Raw genomic sequence first — 18,450 nt, 5'->3', positions numbered from 1 at the left:
AGGGGCCTAGGATAATGTGGTAATGTTATAGGAACTGTTAGTTATGAGCATGTTGGGGTATTTTTCCTCAGTGGTATCTCAGTCTTGCTCCAGTTAAAGACTTGGTGTAAATACAGACATTCTGCAGTGTGAGAGGAAGAACTCTTGTACGTTCTGATACACAAAGCACACTGGAAGAAGTTTTTGAGAAAACTCACAGTTCTAGTTTTGCTGGCTATTGAATACATTTCTCTGTTAACAAGTAAAGCAGTGAGTGAAGTAGAGAGAAGGTAGAAGCAGGAAATAGAAGTAACTAACAATTGGCAGTGAGAAATTGCACTAAAAGTACATGTGAATTTTTCTTCCACCAGATCCAAGTTCCCATTATGTCATAACTCTGAAAGCATTTAACAATGTTGGTGAAGGAATCCCACTCTATGAGAGTGCAGTGACCAGGCCTCATACAGGTAAAGGACAGTGGCTGCCTTCTTTTAATTTATTGATTGCACATAGCTGAAAATTATTACCTTGAGACCCAGGAAACCATCAAAAACATGAGAAAATACATAATGTGATAGAGTTTTGTTCTCCTATGATTTCAGATATTCTCTGTGTCCTGAACTGGTTTACATTATTATCTTTGTGGTTAACTTAAATTGTTAAGCCAGCTAGTAAACTAACCAAAACTGTATGTTTGGTTTTGGTTTTGGTTTTGGTTTTAAATTCTTGAATTTACCCTTACAAATGTTCTGATTTCAGAATGTTGCTATAACTGTGTAGAACAGATGATACATGTGCAATTTGAAAAATCTGGCCCTAATTTTTTCCTTCAACGGATGTCTCAAAAAAAAGTATAGCTTTTACCTTTCAAGCTGAGACACTGATTATAATGCATGCATTCTCTTTGTGTTGTGTTTAGGTCTTCGGTAACTACATTAAATGAGGCATTAGGATAATGTTTTTCATCTTGTAATAAACCGATAATAAACCTGATATTATCTTGGGCTTTAGGCAGAGTGATCCATTAGCCTCTGAGCTGCTCTTATCCTATGTCTCATTGTGCTTCCTGCCATTGCTAACGTTGTATAGCATTTCATGCTTGTATTAAGAGATGATTCATCAGATGTGAACATTGTTGTGAGTTTAATCTTTCTTTTGAAGACCAGGAATTCTCCTACGTTTTAATCTAGACTACCTTACAATTTGAATTCCCCAAATCACTGTATATTTCATATAACATGTAGATTTTTTTTCCAAAATGTTCTGAAAGATGATAGTTCTCCAGTAATCTTGTATGAAACATTAATTACCTATCCCTAAAAAGTCCATCTTGTTCTTCCCATATCATTGTTTTCTGGAGAAGAAATAGGTGGATGTTTTGAGGCAAATAAAGCCAAAGGTTTGAATTGGTATCTTACCCTGAAAGTACTTTATATGGTGATTGAGGTTCTCTGACGCTAGTATGGTTAAGTGATTAACTTTATAGGATATTTTTATTTGTAACCTTTGTGTTAAGAAGACACTGGGACGGAATAGTTACTTTCCTAGTCTTACGTTGCCTATTAACTCTGGCTTTTCTCTCTTTTTCTCCATTCCTCATCTTTCATTCCATTGTATTACCCTGCATTTCCTTTTTTGTTTTTGTTTACATTCAAATGCCACCTTCTCCCTTTTTAATTATAATACACTACTTTTTACCCATCAATCCCCTAGACACTTCGGAAGTTGATTTATTTGTTATTAATGCTCCATACACTCCAGTGCCAGATCCCTCCCCCATGATGCCACCAGTGGGAGTTCAGGCTTCCATTCTGAGCCATGACACCATAAGGATCACTTGGGCAGACAACTCTCTGCCGAAGAATCAGAAGATCACAGACGCTCGCTACTACACAGTCCGCTGGAAAACCAACATTCCTGCAAACACGAAATACAAGGTACTGGAGGCTGAACAACATCAACACAGTTGGTACAATTTAATGAGCACAGGTTTGATGCTCAGTTTAGTGTTAATTGAGATTTGAGGGCTGAGGCATTTGCTTAGCAAGCAGTTTAGATTTGGGTCCAATTGTATTTGAGATGAATGGACTCCAGTTTACAACAATATCTCTCAGTTAAGTGACCACTCTGAAAGTTTTTATAAACTTGATCTAACTGGACATTTTGGGGTCTATTTTCCTGTCAATAGTTCTGCATAATATGGAGTGATATATGTGAGTGGATAGAAGAAGAATCTCCTTTTTTGGGTGAGGGTAGGGGGAAGAAGACACTTGCAGGATTAATTTCCTCTGCTCAAATTTGGATGCTAAAAAAATATAAACTTTATATTCTTCATTTGGCCTTGGCATGATCTGCTGGCATGAAGGACATGGGCTCACCTTTATGGGAGCCAGTAGCACAGTAATACTGTATATGCTACCAATGGCGTCTCTTCAGGCAGTACTGATGGGAATCTGGATTAATGGGGTGAGTCAAACTTAAAGATATTTACCCTACTTCCTGTAAAGGGAAAGGCCAGCCTTTCTGGTCATACTAAGTTAATGATAAAACTTTTTTTATGATGGTGACTGGATGAAAAAATTATAACTATTCCATTATGATATTCCCTGCTTCTCAGATTTTTCTGCATAGACTTTACCAAAGGCAGTTGATTTCAAGACTTCTTTGGACTAACAGTTTCTTGAAGGCCTGAAAAATGCTCACTGTAAATTTCATGTTAGAAATGAGCCTCAAAGGAAATGGTTGTTACATTTGCCAGTTAATGGGGCTCCTTTTATGTTCCTTTATAGAGCAATCTTGTTACAAACCAGAAATTTTATATTCGTATGAAAAGATACATGTTTTGTGTGTTATGCCACTAAAGGCAGGTATTCTTTATGAATCCACATTCCTGAGTCATGTGCACTGGACATCTTGGGAGCCATTTATACAGTGCTTGTGGGTTCATTAGTTAAGACTTTATTGAAGATACAGAATTATATGAATTGCTGCCATAAGGCTCTGTGCTGGTGACCAAGTGACTCAGGAGCATGGATTCATAAGTAACGGACCAAACATAATACATAACAATGAAATAAAATTATTCAAAATTCCTCAGTGCAAAGTGTTTGCCTCAAAAAGCATAAGCATCAGACCCATTTGTGGTACCATCCTCATCTATCCCACAGCATTACCAGTCTGTGCACTGTTTGTTTTTCTCTGTTTCAGCCACATATTCTTTACTATTTTATGGAGCAGGAACAACTGCTGATTTTCAGCCCACTGAAGGGCAAAATCTCTTCAGCAGCCCTGCCCATTATGCTGATGGATTTCAGCCAGATCCTTGGTACTCTTAATTAGTAGAATTGATGAATATGCGTTGTTGCCAAGCCCATCTCCGGTGACCTTGCTATTAAGTGCAGGTATTAAGGGCTATCAGTCTCAGTGGCATTACTCATAGGTTCTCTGTCAGACTAATTGCAACTGACCAACCAAATACTGAAGCTGTCTGACTTGGAACAGATGCTTAAGTAAGAGGACCCTGACCAGCCGGGTGCAGTGTCTGCATGGCACTTTCATCTCCTAGTTTCTGGCTTAGGAGGTTCTCAATTCTGACCAGCTTCTAAGAAAAAATACCTTGTTCCTTATCTAAGTAACCCTGTGCAGTTTATCCCATTCAGAATCAGAAGCTGTCTTTCGAATCTGCAGTTTCAGAAGACTCTTATTATGCCAAGTTCCACAATTTCTGCTCACAGAAAGTCGTGGGGGGTAGTTTTGTTGTCTCAGCACATCTAGGGTGTTCAGATCTAAATCAGTCAGAGGTTCTTCCCTTAAATATCTCAAGATGAGATTCCAGGAAGTTGTGTCAATTCCATACTGCTGATCCCTTTTCAGGAAGGAGCTAGGAAATACATCAATTAGGTGGCAATGCCTATGTCTCAGATGATGCCAGCATGCAGACCAAGAAGATATATAAAGCTTTTTCCTTCTGTTAATGGAGAATAGCTTTTAGGCCTCCAGTAGCTCCATCACCAGATCAGTTCTTATTGCTGAGCCCATTCAGTGACTCACATTATGAATTTGCAATTACCTCAACCCTGATGCATCCAGAGCTGCAGATGTTCAAGCCAGTGTTTCACCCATCAGTGTCTTCAGTGAATTGGATGTTGACACAGTCCAATCATAACTTGCTGTTTTTGGTTCCCTCTCATATGCTGAAATGGGGGAAAATATTTAGAACAAGACAAGAGGTTGTAAATTTCAAATAGGAGTTCTGAGATAGCACATCCAGGAACCCTCTTTTCCCTAGTTTGTATGTAAGGAACTATGAAGAGCTTCACAGCACTAGAACAGATATGAAATATCTCCTGAAGCTGCAGTATTCCACCTCTGCCAGCCAAGAAAATGCATTGGTTTGTCATATTAGAGAGCATTTTTCAAATTGTCTATGCTGCTTAAATAGAGTTGTCCTACACACAAAGTGCATTTATCAGATGGCGAGTTCCACATAAGTATAAATCACTTATTTCTAGAGTTTCGATCTTTTAGGAACCTATAGAAGCAAAACATATTTTTGCAGGGTAAAATTTATATATAATTATAGTACTAGTTAAGCAATATTTAGTGTCCTAGGATATCACTGTCATTCTCTTAAAACAGTAAATGGAACAAAACAATGAATGAAATGGAAAGTACATCAGGCCACTCTAGTTGCCCTTTCACTAATACAAGATCAACTGGACATTCAATGAAACTGAAAGGCAGGCTCCAATTTAAAATTGATGGAAGAAAATACTTCTTTACACAATGTACAATTAACCTGTATAACTCATACCCGCCAGGTATGACCGAGGCCAAGAGCTTAGGATTCAAAAAAGAATTGGACATTTATATGGATAAAGAAGAATATCCATGTTTACTCTGGATAGAGGAAAAAAGTATAAGGTTGAAAACCACTTTTGAATATGTGGTTTCATGTTAGTTCAACTACTATAAATAGAAGGTTGCTCTTTTTTATATAGTGACAGTCAGTAAACAATTACAAGGAACTGTTGAACTCTAGGTGGTAATAACTGGTTCACCCAAGATTAAATTTTTTTAAAAGTAGATTGCATTGCATATGCATCTAATATTTCATTGTAAGATTGATTAAAATTGAAATTTCTGACTGTCATTTCCCCTGTCTTTATTCTTCCTCTTCTTCCTACCGATCCTGATGAAATGGAACTAGTCAAATCCAAAAATCTCTCTTCATTTCTGTGAACTTTCAAAGCACTCTGTATGACTCCCAAGTTTCATCTGGCAAATATAAATTTTCCTGATCTTTTACTGGGATACATAAAAAAGGTCTCATGGTAAACTTTACGTCAGAAATGAGAGTTTTATTGCCTTTACACTTCTTTGTCCTTTTCATTTGGACAGTATTCTCTCATTATTTTCAAGGAATGTGACTTTATAGATAATCCTTACCTTTAGAAAAAGAAACGTTACTGTAAGCATAATTCTCTGAAGGTAGCAATTATTTATGGATATTCATGCACATTATCCACTTTTTAATTGCCAGTCACTTCATTCTGCTTTTAGATTAGAGGTAGGTCCAAATAAGAAACCAGGTATATTATTTATGTACGCATCAGGTATACTGCTTATGCACATGCATACATATGGGACAGTTTAGCCCAAAGGCAGAAATAACTAAATGAGTCATATTTCTGATGACCTGTGCCGGAGGCCATGTGTGATTTAGGAGTGTTTATTCATAGATTGTTTTTCTTTCTGCAAGCCATCATACAGGTTCAGTAAATAAAACCATTTTTCCCCTGGAGTCTCAAAGAACCTATTCTTTCAGCTAGTTTTTGAACACATTAGATTTCATCTTAGAATTCTAACATAAGTTTTGAAAAACACTCAAATTGCAAGATGGATTTTTAATTTTAGCTTCCCTTTATCGTTCTTGCCTGTAGTTAGTTCATTTAGTGGAACATTGTAAATTAAACACCACCAGTAGACAGCTAAAAGTCTTGCTGCATAACAAGTGTGACCTAGACCTTGTGCTGCTGTTTTTACATTTATAATTGACTAGTGTTGAATGCTCTTGCTGATTACAAAAGGAACTTCTTGTTTTGGATAAAGTGAATGTTCCATTAATACTTGATTAGTGAATTTGCATGGTAGAGCAAAAAAGAATATTGAGAGAATTAATGGACATGGTTTTAAAATGATAGTAATGTTATAATAATGCTTTAGGCACTTACCGTAGACAAGAGTATTTGAAACCTTGTTACTGATGTTTTTCACTTCAGAAGTTCCTTATATTTTGCGTTTCTTTCAGACTGCAAACACAACCACTTTGAGCTATTTAGTAACCGGGTTAAAACCAAACACCTTGTATGAGTTCTCTGTGATGGTGACTAAAGGGCGAAGATCAAGTACTTGGAGTATGACAGCACATGGAACTACCTTTGAATTAGGTATTCACTTGTGTCTTTCTGGAACTGTTAACTCTTTTGACAAAATGAATAAAACCAGTCCTACCCTAATGCTGGTTCTTGGCATAGACTTAAAATGGCAATCATCTGCTGTTGTTGATGTGGGATTTGGGGGGGAACAGAGCGATCCTAATATTAATATTCTTTGAAATTTAGTAAAGGGGAGATTAAATACAAGAGAGAATTGTGATCAAATTACAGAAAATAAATGGATAAAATGATCCTCAGTTAATGGATGGGAAAGAAGACAGAGACATATGTTTCAAAGATCTGAGAAATCACATCTTAATAGCAGCTACTGAGAAAACCCTTGTAATTAATAATGAAAATTTGCTAAAATTCATTAATTATAGAACAAGAAAGAGATGAGACAAACTCTTCTAAGAACTTTGGTGAATAGAAATTTAGTCATCAAAATCAGCCCTTCCTTCATGAATTGCCTATCAGCACAATAGAAGCTGTGTGCTGTGTTTACAAACTAGAGAACTGTTGATAGGGTTACAGCTGCTGGGAGAAGCACATGCTTAGTGAGTATTTAGAGGTTGCAGAACCCCTCTGCCTCAGATCTGTCCCCCAGTATCTTATTTTTCACCTGTGAGCTTGCTCAAAGAGCAGGGAGCTTTCAGCTATCTTCACTTCAGCTTAAATTTAACTTTCTTAGACTCATAGAACCATAAGGTCAGAAGGGACCACAAGGCAAGGGTCATGTAGCCAAATGCTGCCAAGATGCAGGATTTGATATCTAAACCATCCAAGACAGATGGCTTTCCAGCCTTTTTTTTTGAAAACCTCCAGTGAAGGAGATTCCACAACCTCCCTAGGCAGTCTGTTCTTTTGTCCTACTGTTCTTACAGTTAGGAAGTTTTTCCTGTGATTTAGTCTAAATCTGCTATTCTTCTTCTTCTTATATTTACAAATAAGCCCCTATACAAATAGCCCTTAGGCCTTGACATCTGTTAAAATACCATACAAAGAACCAGTCCAATCAGCACAATATCATAATGAAAGAGTGAGACCAATCACTTAGTTTAGATGTAAAGTAACGTTTTCAAAAACATCCAAGTTGCTTTTGAAAATGTTACTCTTTTTTATGGGGATGTGTAATGTATCTTTGTAGAGTTCAACTTCTTTATTAGTATTGGTTTCACAGAAACTGTAATTGACCTAGATCTGAGGGGGTCTAAATTCTTAAGGAACTTACCCCACTGACAGAAGCAGTAAGCAGTGCCAGGGTGATGTGTGATGGGGCCCAAAGCAAGAACATCTGATCATTTGGCTTTAATGCAATAGCATGTATAAACTATCAGTCATGAGCCATTAGGTTTGGAAACCTACAAGCTGCGAGTGTAAACACTTTTAAAGTAGAATTTGTATTAAAAATACAAGCAACTAAGCTATGGATCAGGGTGAAATGAAGGAAATCGCTTCTCTGTCCCTGACTATAGTCATCTTTTCATTAGAGATCTCCATAGACTTCTGTAAGTTGCCAACTCTTGTGATATTTGATGTTTTCCTTAAACCACAATGATGGTGTTATGTGAATACATGAAAATCTCAGTTTTCATTTGAAACAAAGTCACCTTCTAGCCCTTGTGTTTGTGGAGAAAAGCTTGAAAGCATGATCTTAGTGCACCTGAAAGGCCCAAAAACCAGAGGACAAAGAAAAAGACCAAATGTATCATTTTTTAAAAAAATCTCATGATTTAAACTAGTCTCCTGATTTTAAGTGCCTAACTCATGATTTTTGAACATTTGGGGTTGGCAATGCTGCATAGGGCTTATTCCTCAAATAATACTGAAGAAAGATGTGTTGTAGTTCAAGCACAGGCTTGGAAACCAGAAACCTCCTGAGTTATAATCTAGTCTGGCTTCAAAACTGAGCTTGATAAGTCTATGGAGGGGTGGTATGGGACCTCCTAATTTGGCAATTAACTGATCTTTGACTACTAGCGGTAAATATGCCAATGGCTGGTGATAGGACGTTTGATGGGGTGGGTTCTGAGTTACTCCAGAGAATTCTTTCGGGTGTCTGGCTGGTGAGTCTTGCCCACATGCTCAGAGTTTAGCTGATGGCCATATGTGCAGTCGGGAAGGAACTTTCCCTCAGGGCAGATTGGCAGAGGCCCTGAAGGTTTTTCACCTTCCTCTGTAGCATGGGGCCTGGGTCACTTGCTGGTGGATTCTCTGTACCTTTAGGTCTTTAAACCATGATTTGAGGACTTCAGTGACTCAGTCACAGGTTAAGGGTCTATTACAGGAGTGGGTGGGTGAGGTGTTGTAGTCTGCATTGTGCAGGAGGTCAGACTAGATGATCATATTGGTCCCTTCTGACCTTAAAGTCTATGAGTCTAAGTGTCCATTGCAGTTGTAGTTTGCTAAAAATGACATAATAAGAAGTCTAATGTTTTTCATAGTTATATAGTTCCAAGGCATAGCTGGTTATTTATTGCACCTTTGGAGACCTCAGCTCTTTTCATTTCATTGCCATTAATCTGAGCCCCAGCTGGGTATTTCAGTTCACGCTAAGATTCTGATTCTCACATTTCAGCCTTTTACTAGGTAAAAGGCCTGTGTCATTTCCCTCATTTTAGTGCAGGAGGGATGGTGGGGAGAAGAGTTCTCCCTCAAGTTACTAAAAAGAAAAAAGGGGCCATGTGTTCATCATATCTGCTTCCAGAATTTAACTAAACCTCGGTTAGCAGAGAGCAAGAGAGAAAAACACCTCTGTGGACGCAGACTTCCTTGCAAGCCATCCTGAAACCTGTAATCAAAGTTAAGGGTCTATGAGGGATTACAATTATAAACCTCTAGGAGTTTACCTAGGTGTTTCACATTTGTTCGTGGTTGCCATTGCCAGGTCTCAGCCCCAAAGCAAACATTTTTGTGTGGGGATAAATTTTATGTATGGTTAAAAAAAAAAATGGAATGGAATGGTGACTTTTACAAGTTGATGGGATTTCAGGAATGTCAAACTACTGTGGACTACAAGTCGGTACTCTCAACTAGTAGTTTTGTTTCTACAAATATATTGTCTGTTTAAAAATAAAAGACAAAAATTGAAGAGACATGTTGTTCATCCGATCATGATTCACAGCATCTGTTGATGGACTGTAGAAGTAGATAGCTTCTTAAGGAAAGGAAATATTATACTCCATATGGCATTGGCCATTTTAATGGAGTAAATCATTAAAACGGCTGCCCTAGAATGATAGATTTGCCTTGAGATTAAACATACTGGGTTTCTATTACTGGACACCCATACTTGTGCAGCAAAGCAAGTTTAAAAGGATGGTTATGAGATCATTTACATGCATTCAGTGAGATCACTTACATGCTTCTAATGAGTGTTTGGTTTTTTGCAGTTCCTACGTCTCCACCAAAGGACGTGACTGTGGTGAGCAAAGAGGGAAAACCTAAGACCATAATTGTAAACTGGCAGCCTCCATCTGAAGCCAATGGCAAAATTACAGGTGTAGTTTGTGTGCACTCTCTGGGGTGATCCAGTGTCCTTTCTTTTGGTATACTGAGCTTGGGAGGTCAGATGGAAGATACCTAATCAACAACACATAGACACCATATGTGTAATGCACCAGTCTCATGGACCATATCCTCTTTGTTATAAACATCCTGGATGGGTTTGTGATTCTTGTTGTTTATGAATCTTCTCATGTAGCTCAAATTCACTGTTTACCTTTACATCTGCTGGCAATGACTTAAGATAAAAAATAAATGTAACAAGTTTTCAGCCCATTGCTGCTCTGCTCTTTAGAGGAAAGCTTTGGCAGTGCTGATCTCCACATGAAGTACATATCATTGTAAAACAGGAGTTTGGATCGTGTAAAATTATCATGAAAGGTCAAGCGATCATTTTAAATACTTTAGAAAATATCACCTTCACCATCTTGCACAAGCCACATAGCAAAATTTCAGAAATACACATCTCCAATTAGACAGGCCCATAAGCATTTTATTCAAGTGACTCTTTGGCCCAGTTCTCTGTTGTCTGTGCTATTCCTCTGGTACAAAGTGGACTTAAACCCAGGATGTGGAGGATTTTCCTGTATTCAAGGCAATTCATAAGTGGCCTAGGAGCATGACTGGGTATATTTGTACCCTGGTAGTCCAAAGGCTCCTGAATGGCCCCTGTGGACCATTGGAGCCAACTGCTCTTAATTGCACGTTGGATCTGGACAGTTGTTTCTATACCTAAGAACTTGGTGCAGACAAAAGATCTCCTGGGAGGGAGAAAATAAAAATATCCCCCCAATATTAATAAAATATTGTAGAATTTGATTTTGTAGATGTGGATGAAAATATAGAGAGGTGTAAAGATGGACATGTAATACAGAGATGAGATGGGTGAGGTAACATCTCTTCTTCAGCTCTGTGTAGCTCAAAAGCTTCTCTCTGTCAACAAGAGAAGTTGGTCCAATAAAAGAGATTACCTCACCCGCCTTGTGTCTCTAATATCCTGGGATCAGCACAGCTGCAACAACACTGCCAGCAGCTCTGTATACACACAGATAGCTGGAGAGTACATGATGGTGTGGCATATAAAGATTCGTCTTTGGGAGCTGCCACAGCACATCCCCAGTTGTGGGATGTGCACGTGCTGCTGCTTGGCTCAGGACTGTCTAGAAGAGCAGGGCCCTTCTGGGTTGTGCAAGTGCCCCCTCATGGATTGGATTGTTCAGCACTGAAGCTATAAAAGAGACATACGGTTCCACCTGCCCTCATTTCTTTCCTGTCTTGGTTAGCTGCAGGTTTCAGGACTGTATGTGGGATGCCCTTTGCTTTTTAGCAGCCATTCCAGTTGTCTGATTAAAAGTTGTTTTTGTAGTTGTTTTAGGTAGATTTGCCCTATGTTTGCCTATTTTCAGTTCCCCATCCACCCCAGGTCTTCAGTATTATATAGGAAGGTTATTTAGTTGGTGCTTGGGGTCGAGGGTTTGATTCTGTGTTCTGTCTGACTCTGACAATTAGGCAGGATTCAAACAGTATATGACGTTTATGCCAGTAAAATGTACTTCATGCCTAGAGCCAGAAAAATCAGGAGACCTAAGTGAGTTTTTTCAGAAAACCTTTGGAATGGAGAGTCCAACTGATGAGAACTCTGAGGGAGAGGAAAATTGTAACATCCATTTCAGTAACCTCTTTAAAAATATCTTCTGTATAATATGGTCTGATAACTTGGGTCCTTGCTGTGTATCCTTTTGGAAAGATGAAGCTCTTCCCATTGCAGTAGTGCAAGTCTCCTGTTTCTAGCCTTCATACTAGGTGGACTTTAAATCTGTCCTTGTCTAAACTGGTCTCAGTCTGCAAATCAATTACCCCAGATTTCATCACTTGCAAATTATGTAGCCTTTTCAAATTCATGCCAATAAAATCTTTATATTACCCCATCAAGTGTTCCATGTATGTGTGTGTGTGAGAGAGAGAGAGACTTAGATTTTTAATCCAAAATTGTCATGAAAATGTGCCTATCCAGGCACAAAAGTTGCTTCCCCACTCTTATCATGATGACGATAATGACAAAAAAAAAAATGTGTAGAATTTTACAAGAGGAAGCTTTATTTTCCATTGTTTGAATGTGCAGTGATCACAGCTGAATGTTTTTAAAATCCTTTTGTTATAACATGTTTGCAATCACACTTCAAAAGGGAATCTGATAAAATGATTGCATTCTGTGAAGAGTTAGAATTCCCTTTATATGTCAGTTGCATGCCAATTCCACACATTTTATAGGAACATGTGAATAGACTGCCCTCTGGTGGATTGAGTAGAAAACAAGATACCAAATAGCTCACGGTGAGCACTGGCTTTTCTGTGTGCTGAGGGCGGCCAGGGTCTTGTGGAAAAAATGGTATGTGATCATGTCATTAAAGACTGTATCATAGTGCATAGACACTAGAAGGGTGAATTAAGGTTACACAGGCAACCTTATTTGTAACATTCCCTAACTTCTGTGGGCTTGTTTGCAACCATAATAATGTTCTTTTGACATAACTTTAGGTGTCTCCAATGTAAATAAACATTAAGTAGTGCAATTTTGGGTTCCTCATGCCTTTGCTGTACAATATTTGAAAATACCAACCAATTCATAGAGACAAAAATAAACACAGTTGTTTTGAATTGCATTAATCTCTGGGTTTGATTGCCACCCTACGTGTTGCTCCTTGCTTAGGGCAGTTCATAGCTGCATTGCACTGGGACCAGCCCAGGGAATAGATGTGGGTGGAGCCAAGGTTCCACTCAATTCTGTCCTTTGCCACTCACCTACATGGGAGAGGAAGTAGAAGTTTTGCAGAGCACGCAACCTTTCCACACTTCAACCCATAGTACACAGGTAGCCTGTAGAGAGAAAGGGAATACCATATGTAGGGAGAATGGTCCCCTTGGACAGGTGGTAAGGGCTACTGACGGTTTAGCCCTGTATTTGTTAGTCATTGCTTATTTTATGCCATTGTCTCTGCCCCATTCACTGTCATTAAATATATATTATAAACACTTTTGCCTCTTCATCATGATTCCATACATACAGCATATTAAATAAAATATAGTTGATTTAATAGATCTTTACATTCGATATGCAATTCTCTTGAGGTTTAAGTTTTTTCTTTATTAATGTAAACTGAGAGATAGCAAAAAGTTTTAACTACTTAGAATTTTTTAATTTCAAAGCTATTGTTTTTCTCTAAACTGCTAATATTTGAGGAGGGAACAGTTCTATTATCTCAAATTATTATTTTACCCTGTTTTCATATGATTTGAAAAGAAAATGGCAGTAATGGAATAACTGAGGATAGGATCGTTTTGCTATTTTCTGGCATTGTTATACTTCCCGATAAAATAGAATAGAATGGTTTCACATTTAACATGGGATATGTATCTAATATTTATGCTTCTCTATATAATGAAACAAATGAAGTTAGGATTCTCAAAAGCCCCTCACTGGTTTAGGAGCAAAAATTCCATCAAAAGTCTGTAAGACTTACGCTCTCGAGTCATTTCAGGAGCAACAAGAATCCCACCCTTTAATGCATAAATTTTATCTTATTGGTACCTTTGAACAGGATACATCATTTACTACAGCACAGATGTGAATGCTGAGATACATGACTGGGTCATCGAACCTGTGGTGGGAAACAGATTGACCCACCAGATCCAAGAGTTAACACTTGATACGCCATATTATTTCAAAATCCAGGCCCGCAACTCCAAGGGCATGGGGCCTATGTCGGAGGCAGTACAGTTCAGAACACCCAAAGGTAAAGTGTCATGTACATTCTCCAGCATTTCCTAAAATACCTGTAGGGAAAGCAACCAGCAGCATAAATTCTGTATTGAATATGGGGTGGGGAAAAGAAGATGGAGTTTGGTTAGGGAAAATGTTTTCTCTTCTCTTTTTGGGCAGCTCGTGGCTGGAACAAACACAAAAACCAGTTTATGCCTGTATGTTTGTGGAGATTTATTTTTAAATTAATGATTGGCCCATATATCATCAAGCTGTCATTATATGGTCAGTGCCGTAAGTGAGCCACAGAAAAACTGACTTCTAGTTACGTAAAGCCCTTAGGTATAGTATGTTGCATCTGCCCATGGGCAACGGTACAGACAGCAGGATTTGCAGACAAGACCTTATTGTATTGGTGATCTGCGAACAATTACATGTTAATGTGATGGATGATATAACATGAACAAACATGACATAGCTGCCTTTTTAATCAAGAGATTCTTGTTCATGGGTAACTGGTGAAAGTGTAGGAACGAACAAGACATTGAAAATATGTACCAATTAAGGAAATAAGGAGAAATTGTTTTATAGGACAGATGTTAATGTAGATAATATCTGTAAGGAGAGGTGAAAAATAACCTTGCAAAAAAGGTATGAGTTGATTTAATATCTATATTGTTGCCATGTAAGTGGTTGTGTTTAAAAATGGGAGTTTAAATCTCTAACTAGTTTTTTTCTGCTGTGTGAAGCTCTTTGAATACTGTCTGTCACTCCTTCAGACCTGGTGATCTTTCTCTTGTTTTTTTTCCTCCCCTGTGCTTGTCCTGGTAGCTGAATCCTCAGATAAAATGCCTAATGATCAAGGTAAATGAATGGACATACTTTCTCCTATATTCCATCTCTTTTACACACTACTGTGTTTCTTTTCCACCTGCAGTTGCACTTGTTAAATGAAACACACATCAGTTGCTCTAAATGTAACTTGTGGAGCTTTTAATAGAAAAAGAATTAGAGATTTTATTTGGAGTTTGGGTGTCAGGAAGATGAAGTGATCTCCATAGTTGGATGCCACATGAGAGGAGAAGTGGGTTATGCCAGAGTTGAACCATTTTGTTAAGAAGGATTTGGATTAGGTGATATTCAAGTTGAGCTCTGACCAGTGGACCCTGGATCTCAGTAGAGAGAGGTAGAAGAATGAAGAACTCTTGCCGGATGGTACAAGTGCTGTTTTGTGAGCTCTGCATCTATAATTATTTTTGCAGTACATAAAAGTAGACCTAGTCTTTTTCAGCTTTCTGCATGAGAGATTATGCCTGTTGGCTTATTTAGAGATCAGTCTCCACTAGGAACACAACAACTTTAGCCACCCAAAACCTTAAGTTTACTAACTTGACAAATGGTAGCTTTGAGCTTGCTGTGAGGAGCTGGGATCTGTGGTGAATTTTTAGGGCTAATTTTGCTTTCTTCCAAATAAGATAAACTTCCCAATAATAGGGAGAGAAATGTATTTTAGTGTTTGGGGAGGAACGAATTTAAAGGGATACTGGCAACCAATTTATGCATGTGGTTAAAGCTACCTTAAAGTGAAAATGTGTTCCACATTATAAATATCTGTTTTTTTAATCCATTACTGAAAAATATTTTGTAAACACTGTTTATTTTACCTGTTCCAAACCAAACAATGACGACTCTGGGCAGCTGACGGACAAATTCTTATCCGGCCTTTGGTTGCAAAAACCCTGGCTGCTATCCCAGTCTCTATCCCAAAGGGATGGGAAAGACTAAAACTTTGTGTTTTATTTAAAAGTTGCTGCACTATCTCTTTTGCACTGCTCTTCTAACCTCACTTCTGCACATAACTAGTCTTCATGTCCTTCATACAGCATGAGCATCCTAAAGGAGGAAAGTTTTCTCACACTAACATTTTGTTAGTGTTCATAAAACCATAGAACTTTTAATTCAAAAATGCATATATCAAAAGCAGGATATGTTTGTTTTATAATTCTTGTAAATATAACAGGGCTTTGAAGGGGTTAGCTAGGAGCAGTGGGTAAAATGAAGACAAGGAAAACATAAGCTGAATAGCAGAAAAACTTCTTGACAAGATCTGTTAGACTGTGGAATAGCATTTCTTGAGAAGTGAGGGAAAAAGCAGTGGAAAATATAGGGAACCTCTTCCAGCGCACAGTAAGTGGACTGAATCTCTGACCTCTCGGGTTCTTCTTATTTGTGGCTTAGTCACGTATTAATAGGTAAGTTATCTCAGAATACATTTTAAGTCTCTTTCCCATAGTGTTTCTCCTTATGTACCTAGTACAATACCTTGCCCCTCTATCCTCTTCCCTTGTAGAACGGGTGTGGACACGCACTAGAACAGGTTCCCTGTTGAAGTTGTCTGTGTGTTTGCACTTTGGTCAAATGCAAAGAAAAAAGGAAATGTATGTAGTACACAGGCGAGCTAACCTACAGTAGCAAAAGGTAAAAGTGTGTTTTCCAGCTGTAGCATACTTACTGTGCACTCCCAAGACAGCTAGGCTAAAAAACTGCCCTACTAAGGTCTTGTCTACACTGCACTTATGCCGACAAAACTTTTGTCGCTCATGGGTGTGGAGAAAAAAAAACCCTCGAGCGACATAAATTTTGCCGACACAAGTGCTTCCAAAGAGTTGAAAGGATAATCTATCAATCCCTCATTCTAGGAATTAGATATTTGCCAGCAACAGATTGACTGAGTCACTACACGAAAGGGGACTAGATTAATAGATTTTAAGGTCAGTAAGGACCATTCTGAGCATGTAGTCTGACCTCTTGCTGTTTTACACGAGTCATAGAATTTCACCCAGTTATCCCTGCAGCAAGCTCATAAATTCTGGTTGAACTAGAGACACAACGATGTGCAGTTGAACTTCAGAAATATGTGTAGTTTTAATTTAAAGTTTTCAAGTGATAGAGAATTCCCCACCTCCCTATGTAAGTTGTTCCATTGGTTAATTAATCATAACTGTTAAAAATTCGCACCTTATTTCTAGTATGAATTTGTCTAGCTTCAGTTTGTAGCCACCTCATCTTGTGTTAGCTCTTCTAGCCACTGCAAAGCACTGGGAGCTCATGCTCAGTTGGTTGTTCACCATTATCCCTGAGTCCCTTTCAGAGTCACTGCTTTCCAAAATACAGTTCCCTGCCTCTATGTGTGATTTTGTTCCTAGGTATATGATCTTGCACTTGGCTCTACTAAAATGCATATTGATCAGATGAGCCCAGCTTACTGAGTGATCCACACTGCTCTGTAGAACTCACCTTTCCTTATTATTTACCACTCTACCAATTTTATGTCATCTACAAACTTTACCAGTTTTCAAAGTTTTCCAAATGTGTTATGTTCTTCCAGATAATTGATAATGATATTCGATGACATTGAGATAAGAACAATTCATTGCAAGACCCTACTAGAAACAGCCCCTTTGGATGATGATTCCCATTACAAGTTTTTATATCTATCAGTTACCGAGTTTTTAATCCATTTAATATGTGCTATGTTGGTTCTGTGTATTGCTAACTTTTAATCAGAATGTTGTTCAGTAGTAAATAAAATACCTTACAGAAGTCTATGTATATTATGTCTGGGTAATTACCTTTATCATCCAAATTCGTAATCTGAACCAAAAAACTGTATCAAGTTTACCAGACCTATTTTCCATAGAAGTGTTGATAGGCATGAATATTTTAATTCTTTAGTGATTGTATTTCATATCAGCCTTTCCATGATTTTGCCCGGGTCCAATGTCCTGATATTACCAGACTAAAGTTACCCCAGACATCCCATTTACCCTTTTAAAATACTGGCACATTAACTTTTTTCCTAGTCCTCTGAAGCTTCTCCAGTGTTCCCAAGATGTGTTAAATACCAAAATCAATGGCTTTGTGAACAGGTCTTTCAAAACTTAGTTAAAATTTATCTGCTCCTGCAGATTTAAAAATGTTTAATACTTGGCTGTTTAATGTTTTGCCTATTGCTGTATTTCATTATCACTTTCAGATGTGAATATTTCATCCATCTTCTTTCTGAACACAGAAAAGAAATACTTACTAGACACTTCTGCCTTTCTGCATTGACAATGTTACCATTCCTATCTAACAATGTACCTACACAATTGTTAGGATTTCTTTTGTTCCTCACATATTTAACACATTCTTTCTGATTGTCTTTAATCTAGTGTGTTTTCTAGCTTTTTCATTGATATCTTTAGCTTTCTTTATCTATATTGCATAACTGCTGATTTATAGAGATTGCTATCAATTTCCCCCATTTCCACTATATCTCTTATTTTATTGCTTTTTTCACTTCCCATCTTAATCAGGATGATATCTTAACCTTAGACTGCAGAATTGTAGGGGTTTGGGTGTCAAAGTTTCAGGATAATTGCATCTGTGTTCCCCCCTGTGGTCCCTTGAGGGCACATATGAAAAGTTTCCAGCTCCCAGCTATCGTGTGTCTCCCTCTTGACGAGGGGTTTTAAGGCTGCACAGCTCCCTGCCTTACACTGTGATATCCCCAGCAAACCAGTCTGCTTAAAGGCCAGTGCCTGTGCTTTGCCTGTTCTCCAAGAGCTGTGGAGCAGTTACAAGTTACCATCCAGCTCTTTCTAAGCAAGCACCTTTATTCTTAAGGTAAAAGCATTACAGAGAAAATGCGTATAATTTCCTATATGCATGTTAGAAGCTTATCAGAGATCACCCCACCAGTCATATGGGGCCTCAGTAGGCCAAAAT

The 18,450-nt window shown here is 38.1% G+C and overlaps 1 protein-coding gene across 10 annotated transcripts in view; it reads left to right on the top strand.

The window, feature by feature from the left end:
• The window catches only part of NEO1 (neogenin 1), a 388,142-nt gene that overhangs the window by 344,619 nt on the left and 25,073 nt on the right, over window positions 1-18,450 (top strand). For 5 of the 10 annotated variants that reach the window (XM_067555974.1, XM_067555973.1, XM_067555968.1 and 2 more), the window contains 6 exons: window positions 351-446; window positions 1,693-1,916; window positions 6,290-6,428; window positions 9,809-9,916; window positions 13,520-13,714; window positions 14,512-14,544. In XM_067555974.1, coding sequence (XP_067412075.1) covers window positions 351-446; window positions 1,693-1,916; window positions 6,290-6,428; window positions 9,809-9,916; window positions 13,520-13,714; window positions 14,512-14,544 — 795 coding nt within the window. The remainder of the gene's footprint in view (window positions 1-350; window positions 447-1,692; window positions 1,917-6,289; window positions 6,429-9,808; window positions 9,917-13,519; window positions 13,715-14,511; window positions 14,545-18,450) is intronic. The other 5 variants (XM_067555971.1, XM_067555967.1, XM_067555970.1 and 2 more) reach the window with 3 other exon arrangements.

This window comes from Emydura macquarii, unplaced genomic scaffold (genome assembly GCF_026122565.2).
Source record: "Emydura macquarii macquarii isolate MOO-44397 ecotype Brisbane River unplaced genomic scaffold, CSIRO-AGI_Emac_v2 contig_1644, whole genome shotgun sequence".
NCBI lineage: Eukaryota > Metazoa > Chordata > Testudines > Chelidae > Emydura > Emydura macquarii.
This window is presented reverse-complemented; position numbering and strand designations above follow the sequence as displayed.